The following is a 14,436-nucleotide window of genomic DNA, read 5'->3' as shown; positions in this document are numbered from 1 at the left end:
TTTCCCTAAGTTTTCTGAATCTATTCAACTGAATCATGGAAAAGTTTAGGTAGGAGGAAAGTGTGGAAGTCATCTAGTTCAACCTCCTGCTCAAAACAGGGTTGTCAAGGCCTTGTTGAGTTTTGAAAATTTCTAAGGATGGAGGATTTACAGCCTCTTCAGGCAATCTGTTCCAATGTTTGGCCACTGTCACTGTGAAGAATTTCTTTTCATGTCTTCTTTAAGTTCTTGTGACTGTATTGAATTTCTTACTCATTCATATAGTAAATCCTGTAGTATGAAGAGTTTTGTAGCTGTATGTCTACTGTGAAGTAAAGCTGTCATTCATACACGCATACATACATTCATACAGCAGTCTGTACCATCAGAATGGGTATCAGCCCAAATAAGACCAAGAGTCCATTCTGTTTGTCACTGTACAGGTGTCTGATATGGTGTGGAAGGCTTTTGCCTCTGATGTTTTTCCAACTGATATATATGAAACAGTAAAAAAAAGTGGAAAAAATGAAGTCCCACTAACATATCTGTTTTAAAAATAGGAAAACTGAAGTGTGGTTGTTTTAAATCACAAGTTTGTAGTAAACAAGCGTTGTGTATAGTAGATTGGACTCTCAGAAGGAATAATTCGTCTTAGCTTCTTAATGTGGGTACAACATCATTATTTTAAATCAGCTAGGAAGTTGTCCATGTTTAAAAGTCATTGAAGACTTAGGCTCACATTGATAAATCCGCAGGAAGATGTTTATTCTGTGGCAAGCTCTGTAACTAGGGCATTGACCAGTAAATGAGTTTCCAGCTCTAAGCTCTACCATGGAGATATGCAGGGCCTGTAACGGGAAGAGTGTAGGAGGCACAACACTCTACAAAAACCATAGTCAGAAAATCCTGTTTGCGTCCAGGGCTCAGCAAACACATTTTAAATATCAGTTACTCAGCTAGTTAACATCTAAAGAATGATCAAACAGATGTTTTTCAAATTCGTGTCTAGACTCAGTGTGCAGCAGCTGTGAAATTCAAGACCTGTCAAAATAGAGCTAAGCCGAGATAAATTTGGGTTGTTCTGATGTTAAGTATTTTCATTTTGTTATAGTTGGAGCGTTGGTAACAGCAATAAAAACTAACTCTGCATTTACGTCTCTTATCAAAGCTCTTGTAATTTTGAAATACCTGCCTTAAAACAGTGGTTCTCAAACCGGGATTGCGATCCTGGGAAAATTTTAAATTTGCCTGAGGTATGTGGTGGTATGTAGGGAATGTGCAGGACCGCTCAGTTGTGATGGCAGTTGTCATATTGGTCACAGTGACTGAGTTGGGGCTAGAAACAGTCTTTGGGAACTACAGGTTTGTGGCCTACTGCTGCTCAGGCTGTTTTTTTCTGCCTGAAGACTAATTATTCTGGAGAAATTTTAGGGGGAAGCATTTCAAACGTTTTGGATTGAGGACAGTGCGTGAAGCCTGCTGGGCCCGTCGGTGCGGGTTGGCGGTTGTGTGAGTGGCTGCGCCGTTGGGGCAGGTGGCGGCTGTGGGGTTGCTCTGAGCGTGGGGGCATGTGGGGACGGGACAGGACGGGACGGGACGGGACGGGGGGCTGCCTGAGGGGGGAATGGCCTTCACCACCTGTCAGCTCGCTTCACCGCTGTCAGCAGCCCCTCACAGCTGCCGGCGCTTCCAGTCTGGATCCTGCCTCGTCCTTTTTCTGCCTGTTGGGCACTAGCGGGTTCTCTCCTCCTCTTCTGTCAGTCCTGTGTTCTCGGACGGCGTCAGTCGCGAGTCTCGAAATTCTTCGCCCGCAGAGCAGCATTTGCTGCATGCCACTCATCGCAGCAGTCCCTGCCTTGACTCTGTGGAACACCCACCCACTCACGTGCTCAGAATTCCAGAAAGGACTTTTTAGGAGAGAGTCAGGCAGACATGGCGGTTTGGCTGCAGTGCAGCTGGAGGTACAGGTACAGCGAGCTCCATGGCCTGAAGGAAATGGAAGCGGTACGGCTCAGCTCCAGATGAGTAGATGTCATTAAGGAAGAATGCATTACTGAAAATCTGGACAGCTAGGGCCATGGTGGACTGTGGGAGTGGGATTTGTTTGGCTAAGTATAGACATCGACATATTTATTTATATGTAAGCTAGTCTCTCTGAGCTCCCTTTATAGTCAAGAGATTTAGTCAGTGTAGGCAGTGGAGTTCAGGGCACAGTTCTTCTCATACAGAAGTAGATATTGAAAAGAATATATATAAATCATGCCCTAAAAAGTGCCTGTTTCTCTCTGTTGTCTAAGCCTGACTAGTCGGTTGTGGATGTAAACATAATTTTAAGACTGAGATGATTTTCATCCCAAGACCTGGATCAGGGGTCACCTGGCTGAAAGAAGGGCATCTGATGACCCATGCCACAAGCAATGCTCCTACTCCAAGCCAAGCCCTGGCACCACAGACAATAGTTGGTCTCACCCAAACCAGAGAGTGCTACCTAGGGACTGTTGCTCTTTCACAGTGAACTGGTGTGGGACACTGAGTTTACCAGACCAGTGTGTAGTGGCAGTCCGCACACTAAATGACCTACTCCCAGGTTCTCAATTTTTAGGTTAAAATAGAGTAGTAGCATCTGAATACAGTCATAATGTCTCTCCCCCTGGTTTTGTAAACTGAGATTCTTTCCCCACTTTCAGGTTTTAAGATGACAGTGGAATTGCTATTTGATTGTTGGCAGAAGGGAATTTGCATTTCTTCTGAAACACTTAAGGTTTCTGCTTGGTCCTCTGCCCTCTCTCCCAAGACTGGGTTTTTTGCTCAGCGTGCCTCACGTCAGCAGCACCTCATGCCTCAGCTCTGCAGTTCTCTCATTCTAAGAGACTCATCTTTTCTGTGTATTGAGATCTCAACCTGGAGCATCCAAGGGATATTCTTAGGAGAAGAAGAACAAACAATCTGTGGAGAGTTTTGTGTCATACTCTGAACTGTACTGTCATTGAGTATCAAACCTGAACTCATTTCAATCAACAAATTCAGTAGGTGTCATTTATGCCAACTTGAGCAAAGCATTTTATTCATTCTTCATGGGATGTTATGGAGAAAGCGGTGGGGATTACTAAAGAAAACTTAAGGTAACTGAGAGCAGTGGCAGCTCTATCACTTTTTAGCTGTCGTAGATTCCTCTCTGACTTTGAGGCGTGTGGCCTTTTCTGTGATTGTCATGTTGGTCTTGGTGCTGGCTGGGATTAATTGGAGGAATTGCTTCGATAAAACAGGTGGCAATTAATTTGAAACATCATTAAAGCTGAGGTTTATTATTTTGATAATAACAATCTTATACTTAATGTGATGTGACTGAGAGAAGAAATCTTAGCACAGGTCAGTAACTAGAACTCCCTGTAGCAACAGAAAAGTTCTGGTGTTGCTGCAGAAGACCCTAGTGACGTGTCATGTGGTTGTTAAAGCGAGAATACAGTGTCGTCGATGCTCAAAATGAACAGTTCAAACTGGAATGATCATGTGAAAAAAGAGCTTCTGGAACAACCTAGAGAAAGAAAGATTCACCTTGTGAATGTCAGTCAAGTTTTACACGTGAAGACAAAAAAAATGGGAGGGACTGGAGCAGCTGCCTTTTTGGTGGAGGGGAAGAAAAGTATTGACACTTAAGCTGAAGCACAACCCCAGCACAAGAACAGATGGGGAAAAGGTGACTGAATAAATGCTAGGCTTGAAATTAGAAAGAGGTTGTAACTGTCAGAAAAGCAGAATTCCTCCAAATCAAGGAGGGGAAACAAACATTTCATTTTTGAAATTGTATCTTCATTGGTTCTGAAAAGCATTACATGATACAGAGCTGTTACCTGGTCTTACTGTTGCTGCCAGCTCAGTGGCCCACTAGTGTACTCCATCAAGCACTACCGTGGTTTTGATAAGATATTTTAAAGCTCTTTAGGGTAAATGTCTGCACAAGCCATTTAGAGTAGAAATATGTTGAAGGCAAAACTGAATTTATGGCAATTTCAATTTAAACAAAACAATTTGAGGGAAATTTATTGGGAATTTTCTCGGGAATTTTCTCATCAGCCATAAAATTTACAAAATAAAAAAAAAAAGCCAAATAGCTTAGAGTTTCCCTAGTGTGAGATCAGTCCAGCAACAGATGTATCCTCTGATTAGTATGTGGTTATACATTGGAAGCGTTGGGTCATGGTTTGTGGTTGTCCTACCGTCCTTAGCCTTAACATGTGTATCGATCTGCAGTCACCTAATCTTTGAGGGCCACCTAAGAGTCAATGGGCTTTTGGTGAGTCCGCCTCCTTTTGGACACCCCTGAACTTGGCCCCAGGAGTTCCTAGGTTGTCTTCTCTGTACTGATCTGGGGGTTCTTATACATGTTATTATTGAGAGGACTGAGTTGTCAATGGGACCACATCAACATGTGTTACTGCATTACTGGTTGGCTCGTTGCTGGGGTGGTTACTCACTGTCAGAGGCTGTGCCTGCAGCCGTACCGTACCACACTGCTTTTAATTAGTTAGGACTGAATCAAGGCACTGGGCAAAAAGTTCCTCAGCCTCGACACAAACAGGCAAAATACATGTGCATTCTTAACCCATCACAAACTAGCTTAAGCATTTGATGAGAACATGGTTAGATCTTGTGTAATGACCCTCCCTCTCCCACTTGTAGTGGCAACAGGAATTAGAGGCTGGTGGGATCAGCATCCTTACTAATAGTGACCAGTGACAGGGTCACAGATTGGTTGAGGTTAGAAGGGCCTTCTGGAGGTCATCTCGTCCAACCCCCCTTCTCAAGCAGGGCCACCTAGACCTGGTTGCCCAGGACTATGTCCAGATGGCTTTTGAATACCTCCAAGGTGGGAGACTCCAGAACTTCTCTGGATAATGTATTCCATTGCTAAATACTTCATAGGAAGGTGACAGAAACCCTTCCAACGGTAGGTAACAGTTCCACCTAAATTCCAGTAATCAGAGATCAGTTTATATAAAGACACAGAAAGGTCTGACATTTTTTAAAATTCTCATATATTGATATGACTGGATATTCCTGGGATCTGTACGTAACATCACCACTCCAGCCCCTTCCCTGTTGCTTTGTTGTGGGTTTTGTTTTGGTTTTTTTTTTTTTTTTTTAAGAGCTTTTGGCTTTGGTCCAACCGCTGGTACTTCAAAAATAGACCAGTTGAAACTGATTAACGTGCATATTTCTGACCACTAGAGCAAGACATCAGAGATGTAATAGATTTTTCATTATGTCAAGTTTTTAAGTCAACACTGGATGTCCTTTAAAAAGCTGCCCTGTTTGCTGAATGATTAGAGCCTGTGTTGCACAGGAAAGTGAACTGGATAATAAAGTCTCTCTTGACATAAAAACCTGCAAGTTTTAAATCTGTGTTCTGTGAGAATGAGTTCTCTGGGTTGACAATGGATCATTATGCTTTGTATAGCATACTTCCATTGATCAGGTTTGAATTTATGGTCTTGTGGCATTATTTTATGTATTCTGCTTTTTGCCTTGTGAGATAAGGAAAACACAAACACCTAATCTCTTTCTTTAGATCAGCCCATATTTTAAATAGGTCTTTCAGGTTCTTTAATGTTTTCTTTTCTTAGGTAAAAAATTCAGTCCTCCCAATCACTGTAGAGAAAGAATTTTTCAGTGCACCTAGCTATTCTTATTACCCGTCAGTATACCCCTCCTGCCAAAGAAGCTGCTATAACTGATTTATACACTATTGTGCATACTATTTTCCATTTAATTCCTCTATAACATTTGTTTGACTTTTTTGAAGTTTGGGGATTTTTTTGTTGAAGTTTTTAGAGAACTGTCTACAGGTCTTTTTCATGTATTGGTGCAATTTTGAATTCAGTAAATATTGGGCAGTTCTTTTTAGTATTCTTTGTGGGTTAGATGAATGGACAGTGAGGTGGATTGAGAACTGGCTTACAGATAGAGCTCAGAGGGTTGTGGTTAGTGGTGCAGAGTCTAGTTGGAGGTTAGTAACAAGTGGTGTCCCTCAGGGGTCAGTACTGGGTCCAGTCCTGTTCAACATGTTCATTGATGATCTGGATGAAGGGATAGAGTGTACCATCAGCAAGTTTGCTGATGACACAAAACTGGGAGGAGTGGCTGACACGCCAGAAGGCTGTGCCACCATACAGCGAGACCTGGACAGGCTGAAGAGTTGGGCAGAGAGAAACCTGATGAAATTCAACAAGGGTAAGTGTAGGGTGCTGAATCTGAGGAGGAATAACCCCATGCACCAGTACAGGTTGGGGGCTGACCTCCTGGAGAGCAGCTCTGTGGAGAGGGACCTGGGAGTCCTGGTGGACAACAGGATGACTATGAGCCAGCAATGTGCCCTGGCAGCCAAGAAGGCGAATGGCATCCTGGGGTGCATCAAGAAGAGTGTGGCCAGCAGGTCGAGGGAGGTCATCCTCCCCCTCTACTCTGCCCTGGTGAGGCCGCATCTGGAGTACTGCATCCAGTTCTGGGCTCCCCAGTTCAAGAAGGATGGGGAACTGCAGGAGAGGGTCCAGCAAAGGGCAACGAAGATGATGAGGGGATTGGAACATCTCTCCTATGGAGAAAGGCTTAGGGACTTGGGTCTCTTTAGTCTAGAGAAAAGAAGATTGAGGGGGGATCTTATTAATACTTACAAATACTTAATGGGAGGATGCCAGGGGGATGGGAGCAGTCTTTTTTCAGTGGTGCCCAGTGATAGGACGAGGGGTAATAGGCATAAACTTGAACATAGGAAGTTCCATCTTAACATGAGAAGGAACTTCTTTACTTTGAGGGTAGTGGAGCACTGGAACAGGCTGCCCAGAGAGGTGGTGGAGTCTCCCACTCTGGAGACATTCAAAACCCGCCTGGACGCCGTCCTGTGCAACCTGTTGTAGGTGACCCTGCTCTGGCGGGGGGGTTGGACTAGATGATCTCCAGAGGTCCCTTCCAACCCTGACCATTCTGTGATTCTGTGATTCTTGATAGTTGCATATTCTACCAAGTCACTGATTTTCCTGCTTTGGGTTGGCCATTTTTAAGTTCTTGTCCATCTTTTGTTGGCATGAGTTACCTAACTAATTTTGTTTCTTCTCAGAATTTTGACATATTGGTTTGCTGGTACTCTGTGTGAGCATTACCTCTGTATTCCAGTTCTGATATGGATGCTCCCTGTTTCATTTGATTATTTTATAACGGTCAGACTTGAACACTTGTTATTAGTGGTCATTGTTCTTTTTGTCTCCTGATTTCTAGTCTCCTTGCTACTTTATTTTCCACTGGGTTTTTTTTCTTCCTGAAAAGTTTTTGTGAGACTATGAAACAGTTACTCTGTATGCAAAGACAGAAACAGAGATTTTAGTCTTTCTTGTGCTTTATGCATGAGGTTTTTATGCTGTGTTGAGGTACATAGAAATCCATCTTTAAGATGTGCATAGAGAGCTTTTAACCCAATGCTATTCATAGGATCGGCAACCAGATTTCCTTGATACAGTCAGCAATAGCCTGTCTACTGATATCTGCTGAAATCCCAAGCACAACTTCCTTGGAAGTGTCCTGGAGGTATTGTGTCCTGCCTGAGAGTTTGCAGAAGGAAACTTTAACCTCAGCAGTCGATGGAGATTTGTCTTGGGGATCTCACACAGATCACGGTATCTTCACATGCTCAGTTTCTGATTTGACTTTTTAGGGATTTAATGCAAATTGAAACTGAAAAAATGTGGCACTATAACCCAAAAGTAGATTTCTGAAGGATCTGATGGATTTCCAGCATTTAACCCATTTACTTCAACTTAAAGCTGTATTGATTTCTGTGAAGATGACATTGAAGAACTTGGAGAGAGAAGAAGCTGTAGTTCTGCTGCTCCAGCATTCCTGTCAGCCTCCTGTTTAGATCTGTTTCATTCCACATGAGCTCTCCTGCCATTTGTGCTGCTGTCGTAGCTGAGACCTTTGCAGTACTTCATCGCTGACATGACCACTCTTCTGTCACATATGCTTCTTTTTTCCTGTTCTTTTTTCTCAAGGAGAAATTGTAAGTGAAATGCAGTGCTTTTTGAGGAAGGCTTTTCTTTTTAATATGACTGTTTCAAGTTCATTTTGCTGAAGACAAGTCAAAGATGCATGTTAAAGATGTGTATCTTACACTTAGAGAATAAGCAGATTAAGCATTTATTGCTTTTTGGGCAAGAGGTTATTTTATTCACAACGTTGATTGAGTCTCTGTGAAGTTCCCCCCCATTGAGCTTTGTCTTTGTGGGTGGTAAAGTTTCAGTGTGTCTGAGGAGATGAAACGTGATGCTTTCTTCTTGCCTTAGAGCTCTGTGTTTCCTCTTTAGTTTTTGCTCCAAGCTGCAGAGAATCCTACCAGTAAAAAACAAGCCACAGGTTTTGGTTCTTTGCTCTTCTGTTCTCTGAGAAGCCACCATACAGAGAGGAGAATAGGTTTTAGATCTGTGCTATAATGTGCATTGGTAAGAAATGGCAGAATTTGTTGAAAGGCAATGGCTTCTTGCCCAAGTATATTGCACTGCTGTATTTAAGCTGCAAAGTAACCAGGTTGCACTGAACTGATGTTGTGTCATTTGCTGCCTGGATGAGATGGAGTTGCTGAACTGTAGATGGAAGAATACCTCACTCAGAGCCTTCTTGATACGGACTTGACATTGTCGTGGAAACCAGGAGTACTGATAAGTGAACTGAGTGCAGTGATTGTGGATGTGTGTCTTCAGCCAGGGAGAATTCATGGTCTGGTTAGTGGCTATAAAACCCCAGCCAGTGCCATTTTTGTGTTCTTCCTTGAGCTCCGTTTTTACTATCTATATCATCTCTGAGCTGACATCTCCCCAGACTGGACATCCTTATGATAGCAGTTTAGCTGCAAGCGCTGAAGTTGTTACTCGCTGGGTAGATCCCTTCAGAAGGATCTCTGCCAGGATCTTGCATCATCAGGTGGGACGGTGGTGTCTCACAGCTGACGGGAGAATGGTCACAGTAGAGCAGAAGGAGGCTGCTGGTCCAAAGAAAGTGCTCATTTGTAGAGCTATGGTTCTGATGTTTTGCTAGCTATTTCTAAATGTATTTTCTTTAAATGCCACTGCTTGAAGCATCTATTACCGCTGTTGGTTGTAAGTGCATGCAGGACAAGTTCAAGTGCCATTGTCTAGTTCCTGGAACTGGAAGTTAAGATGGTCATCCCCCCAGAACGTCTTGTGCAGAGCTGTTCCCAGGAAGCTTTTATGAGGAGCCAGCAGTGCTGGCAACGCCAGATGTGTGTAAGGGAGAGGTGGTAGTGGGAATTCTGGGAAGGGTAGAAAGAAGGAGAAAATGGAGCAGCAACTCATAAGGGAACAAACAGGAGGTGGACACGTTGGCGGCAGCTTCAGGAAGATAGTTGTGGAGGTTTCAATGTTGCTGGGTCTGTACAGCGCTGCACAGAGGTGGACATGCTTGGCTGTTCAAGCAGTGTTCATGGGCAAACACTTTTTTCACATTTTTTTTAGACTGCTTATCCGAATGCCTTTGGCAGGTCTGGCTGCACCTGTGGGTCAGGTTGAGAGTACCGGTTATGCAGTTGTGATGGCTGACACCTGTATGCTGTGGGCTGTGCAGGTTCTGTGAAAGGCGGCTCAGCTGTAGGAAGGGAGGATGGTGTTTGTCATCTCCTAAGGTGTGCTCAGCCTGGTGGAACCTGGGAGGGAGGTGGAGGTTGTGCCGCTGGAGTGCAGGGTAGGGCAGTCAGTGAGGCAAAAGGGTGAGGGACTGCCTTGCTCAGTAAAGAGCTGGAAGGAAAAGCAGAAGTTTGGACTCTCTTGAGAGAAGGCAATAGCACAAACACAGTTGAATCTTAAGGAGTGGAAAGCGAGGATTCTGTGTGTCTCCCCCAAAATGACCCTACAGAGTTTTCTGCCACCCAGGAAATCAGAGTTGCTGCAATAAGAGCAAGCCTGAAGAAATGAAACGTTTTCAAGCATCTGTGAGCAGAGAAAATCTGGTTTACAAAACCTTTTTTGTTTTTTAATTTCTTCCATTTTACCTGGCAAATGTGAGTTTTCCTTCTTTATGTTCCCTTATTCTGCTTTGTGTTCTAATAAAGATTTTTATTAAATACGGAGCCCGTTTGGTGTTGGGGTCCTCTTGCAGCTGTGCAGTTGCCCTGTTTGACTGATTTCCTGGGTATTTGTTATCAGCCAGAGGCAAGGGTCTTTCTGTGGTTGTGTTTGGGAGACAATCACTGCCTTAGTAGTCTTGCAGATCTGCAGTACATTTTGGGCCAAAATCTGAACACAACCTCCGGGGTGCAGGTTACGCATTTTGCTCGTTGATAGAATGTCTTTGCTTAGCAGAGACTAAAGGCTCAGCGTTCCACAGTACTTACAGGTTGTCAGTAGTGCCTGTAACACATTGGAGTAAAAGGCTAAATGGTTTTCGATCTAAAATCAAGATACATAGAAAGTAGGACAAAAGATAACTTTAGAGATAGCCATTCAGGATTTTTATTCATAGTTATTCTAAGTTCCTTTCTGATGACAGTGTGGAAGAAGTGGGCTGATTTATAGGGGTTACAGTGAGGAAAGGATTACGTTTGAGAAAGAGAATTCGCTGTGTAGAAGAAAGCACTGTAAACTGAAGAGGGAGATGGGGGAGAAACAAACAAATGATATGCAATCTCTGACTTTGGCAGAGCAGAGAAAGTATCGGGAACCCAGCGGGAGACCAGTTCTGCAATAGAAACTGCATCTGGCTTGTGCATGACTTGAAAGAAAAATGATAAGGGGTTAGCAAAGGGAAACAGTGGAAAGCATCAAGGAGAGGTATTTTGTATTTCTCAGTGGAGTTAGATGTTGTTACTAACTTGGCCTTAGCGGGACTGTACAAGGAAACTAGAGCCTGAAAGCTAGGAGAAAGGAATTCGGATTTGAGTAAGGATGTTATTGCAGAGGATGGTCTCAGTGATGAAATGTCAGACTTTGGAAGAAACAGACTCAGTTCCTATCTGGATATGGGAAGATAGGAGAAAAGAAGGAGTTTCCAGGGTAAAGGGGAGAATGGAGATAATGTCTTTGGAAATCAAAAGAAGAGGAAATGGAATCAGTGATATAAACCTGAAATAGCAGTAGAGTATCCAGGAAGAACTAGTAAGAAAAAAGCTGCTTATGTATATAAATACAGTTTTGCAAATAATCCAGGTGGGGATAAAATTTAGGAACAGTGCATAAAATGCGCAGGTTAATTTGAAGAGTTGTGAATTTAGACATGTGAAGTCCTTTACAAGTCCTCCATACCAAATAAAGATTCTGGAGCATTAAAAAAATATTTTGTATAATGAAAGAGCATTTTAGCAACAGAAATCCTGTGGGAAAGGGTGGAGAAAGAATGTGGATTTCCAGGAATATTTTCTACCTGCCTGTTCCTGTCTGTTGTCAACCTGCCGTTTTATGGACTCTTGGCACTGTTGAAAATCCTTTTCCCTCTCAGTGCATACTATTGACACTCCATTTCCATCAAACCTTTCTGTCACCGTCTTCCCCAGATTTGGCAAAATGTAGTCACTTTCTTGTTCCTCTTCAGCCATACATCTCTGCCTCCCACACTCCTCTATGCCATATTAGGTTTTTAGTTTCCTGACCTGATGTACATGACTTGCTTCTCTCCTATATGCGTGTGAGTGCAAGAGCTTGACAAGGCTACTCCTTTCTTATGTTGTATGAAGGTTGTTTTGACTGCATTAACTTGACAACTGTATCCTTTTTTTTTTTTTTTTGTCAGTATAGTATAAACAGATATTTGAGATTAGAGTCCCAAAGAAATCTTTGGCAATATCTTTTCTGGAATCAATGCATCAGAGTTAACAGCCGGGTTTTCCACACGGTGCATGGGAGAGAAGGGCACTGAGAAGTAACATAGCCGTAAGCCAGTACAGTGATTGGGAAACCTTAGACAGCCGGTGACAATGACAATGGGTTGGCACAACTGTATCTCTCAGACCTGAGCACTCGGGTTAGGGATGAAGCGCAGTGCCTTCCTCCGCTCAGCTCTCACAACAAGTTGGAGCTGCAGCATGTTTGATTAGGGTGAAAGGCAACTAACGAGAGAGGTGAGGCAACAGCGTTGGGGGTGTGTGTGTGTATTTGGGTGTGTGTCTGTAGGAAGGCTGTTGCCATGCCCTGCACAACGGCAGAACAAAGACGGGCAGAGATGTGCCCAGCACGCGATCTGCAGCACGAGCTGTATCTGTGACTGCCAGTTACAAATCTGAACTGATGCAACTATGAAAGACATATAGGTAGCAAGAGGTTTCCAGCTGAGTCTTTGCAATCTAGCTAGGACCTAGACAGGAAGGGTGTCATATCATGCTTTTCTTACAACGATCTCTCAAGTGTCTAATCCAGAAGTACAGGTTGTGTAGCCTCACAGGCTTGGCCCTGCAACCTCCTGTCTTTCTCCACTTACGGTGGATCTTAGCATGTTTGTATAGCCAATAGTTTTTGAAAGGAAGTCTCAGATTCAGCTCTTCAGTGTATTTTCTTATACATAACCAAATCTTAAATTCTGGTATAACCTGTTTCAACTGTACTGAACATGCAGATTCTCTACTAAATGTGTAACTGTCACCTTTCCTGTAGCTTCCTCAGGTCTTGGACTTAAACCGGATGTGTGCTTTTCTTTTCTCTATTTGTGTAACAGCAAAAGCGGAAACTGAGACTTTACATCTCCAACACATTTAATCCTGCAAAATCCGACGCTGATGATTCTGATGGCAGCATTGCTTCATGGGAGCTGCGAGTGGAGGGGAAGCTCCTGGATGACGTACGACTTACCTGTGCTTCACTGGGGCGGGCAAGGATCCAGAGGTTGTCCTGTGGGGTGGTTGACTTTACTCAGACTGTCAACTCAGACAAGACATCTCTGAATCGCAGCGCTGGCTTGTTGCTGCTGGGAAGGTGCCATGTCCAGCCGGAGTGAGGGATAAGGCTGTGATGGTAATGTTGGGGAGGAGCAGGGAGGGCAGCAGGAAACGGAGCAGACTTAAGGACAGGACAGATAGGAGAAGAGGTGGAGAGAACAGGGCTGAGATGATTGTGTTGAAAGCCACGGCAAGGTTCACGACACGAGAGCTGTGATGCCAGGCTTGCAGCAGGCATTGCATCTTGTGAAGATCAGGATAACAAGGAAAGGCAAGTAGCTCTGTCCTAGGGAGGACAAGCGGATATATGGATGGTCAGAGCAAGGATGGAAGAAAAATTTTATCATTCTGAAGTCCTCAGAAACCTCAGTGATGGATTTAACTTTCCTCGGGGAAGGCTCGACTTTCCTAATAAAGGTGTGACCTGTTTGAATAGAATTCACAAGCTAAGTATTTGATAGGATAACAGATGGAAAACATGCATGTATGGAGAGGGAAAGGCTTTCAAGGCAGGTCAGTCTGTCTGGAGATAACTGTACATGAATTGGAATCATCATCTTGTTGGAGGATGAAGGAGTGACAAAGTGCAACACCTGCAAATTGAAGTTAGACAAATCCAGTTTAGAAATTAGAGCATATATTTTAACAAAGAAAGAGATTCTTTACTGGAACAAAATAGCTTCTTAATTACTGGCAAATTTTAAATCAAAGGAGGATGATGTATTTCTAAAAGATTTTCTGCATTAAATAGGAAGAAATTAATTTAAATCCTGTGGACTGTATTCTATGGAAAGTCAGATTGTGTGGTTATAGACCTCCCAGTTTTTAATTTAGACAGTATGAGCTGTGTAGTAAATCGTGAATACTGATAATTAAATGGAAAGGCAAAATGTAAAAGGAAATAATTTTACTTAGTGTGTGATTAGTCTGTAAAATTTAGTGTCATCTGATAAATCAGGCCAAGAAATTAGCATTCATCAAAGAAAATGAGTTCTTAAAATAAAAGATATACAGTGGCCTTAGAATCATAGAATGGTTTGGGTTGGAAGGGACTTTCAAAGATCATCTCATTCCACCCCCCTGCCCTGGGCAGGGCCATCTCCCCCCAGCCCAGGTTGCTCCAAGCCCCGTCCAACCTGGCCTTGAACACCTCCAGGGATGGGGCAGCCACAGCTTCTCGGGGCAACCTGCCCCAGGGGATCACCGCCCGCACAGGCAACAGTTTCTCCCTGATATCTCATCTCAATCTCTCCGCTTTCAGTTTAAAACCATTCCTCCTCATCCTATCACTACATGCCCGTGTATAAAGTCCCTCCCCAGCTCTCCTGGAGCCCCTTTAGGCACTGGAAGAGGCTCTAAGGTCTCCCCGGAGCCTTCTCTTCTCCAGGCTGAACCCCCCCAACTCTCCCAGCCTGTCCTCACACCAGAGGTCCTCCAGCCCTTGGATCAGTTTCGTGGCCCGCTCTCACAGGTGCTGTGTTCACATTACAAGCCAGCCCTTTTCAATAACATTAAGAGAGTCAGGGAAATCTTCC

At 43.6% G+C, this 14,436-nt stretch overlaps 1 protein-coding gene across 1 annotated transcript in view; it reads left to right on the top strand.

The window, feature by feature from the left end:
- SMARCD3 (SWI/SNF related, matrix associated, actin dependent regulator of chromatin, subfamily d, member 3) overlaps positions 1-14,436 on the top strand; it is a 68,932-nt gene that overhangs the window by 36,548 nt on the left and 17,948 nt on the right. The window contains exon 5 of the mRNA XM_009889111.1: positions 12,682-12,804. Within this exon, the coding sequence (XP_009887413.1) occupies positions 12,682-12,804 (123 nt within the window). The remainder of the gene's footprint in view (positions 1-12,681; positions 12,805-14,436) is intronic.

Source organism: Charadrius vociferus, unplaced genomic scaffold (assembly GCF_000708025.1).
Source record: "Charadrius vociferus isolate BGI_N301 unplaced genomic scaffold, ASM70802v2 scaffold971, whole genome shotgun sequence".
Lineage (NCBI taxonomy): Eukaryota > Metazoa > Chordata > Aves > Charadriiformes > Charadriidae > Charadrius > Charadrius vociferus.
This window is presented reverse-complemented; position numbering and strand designations above follow the sequence as displayed.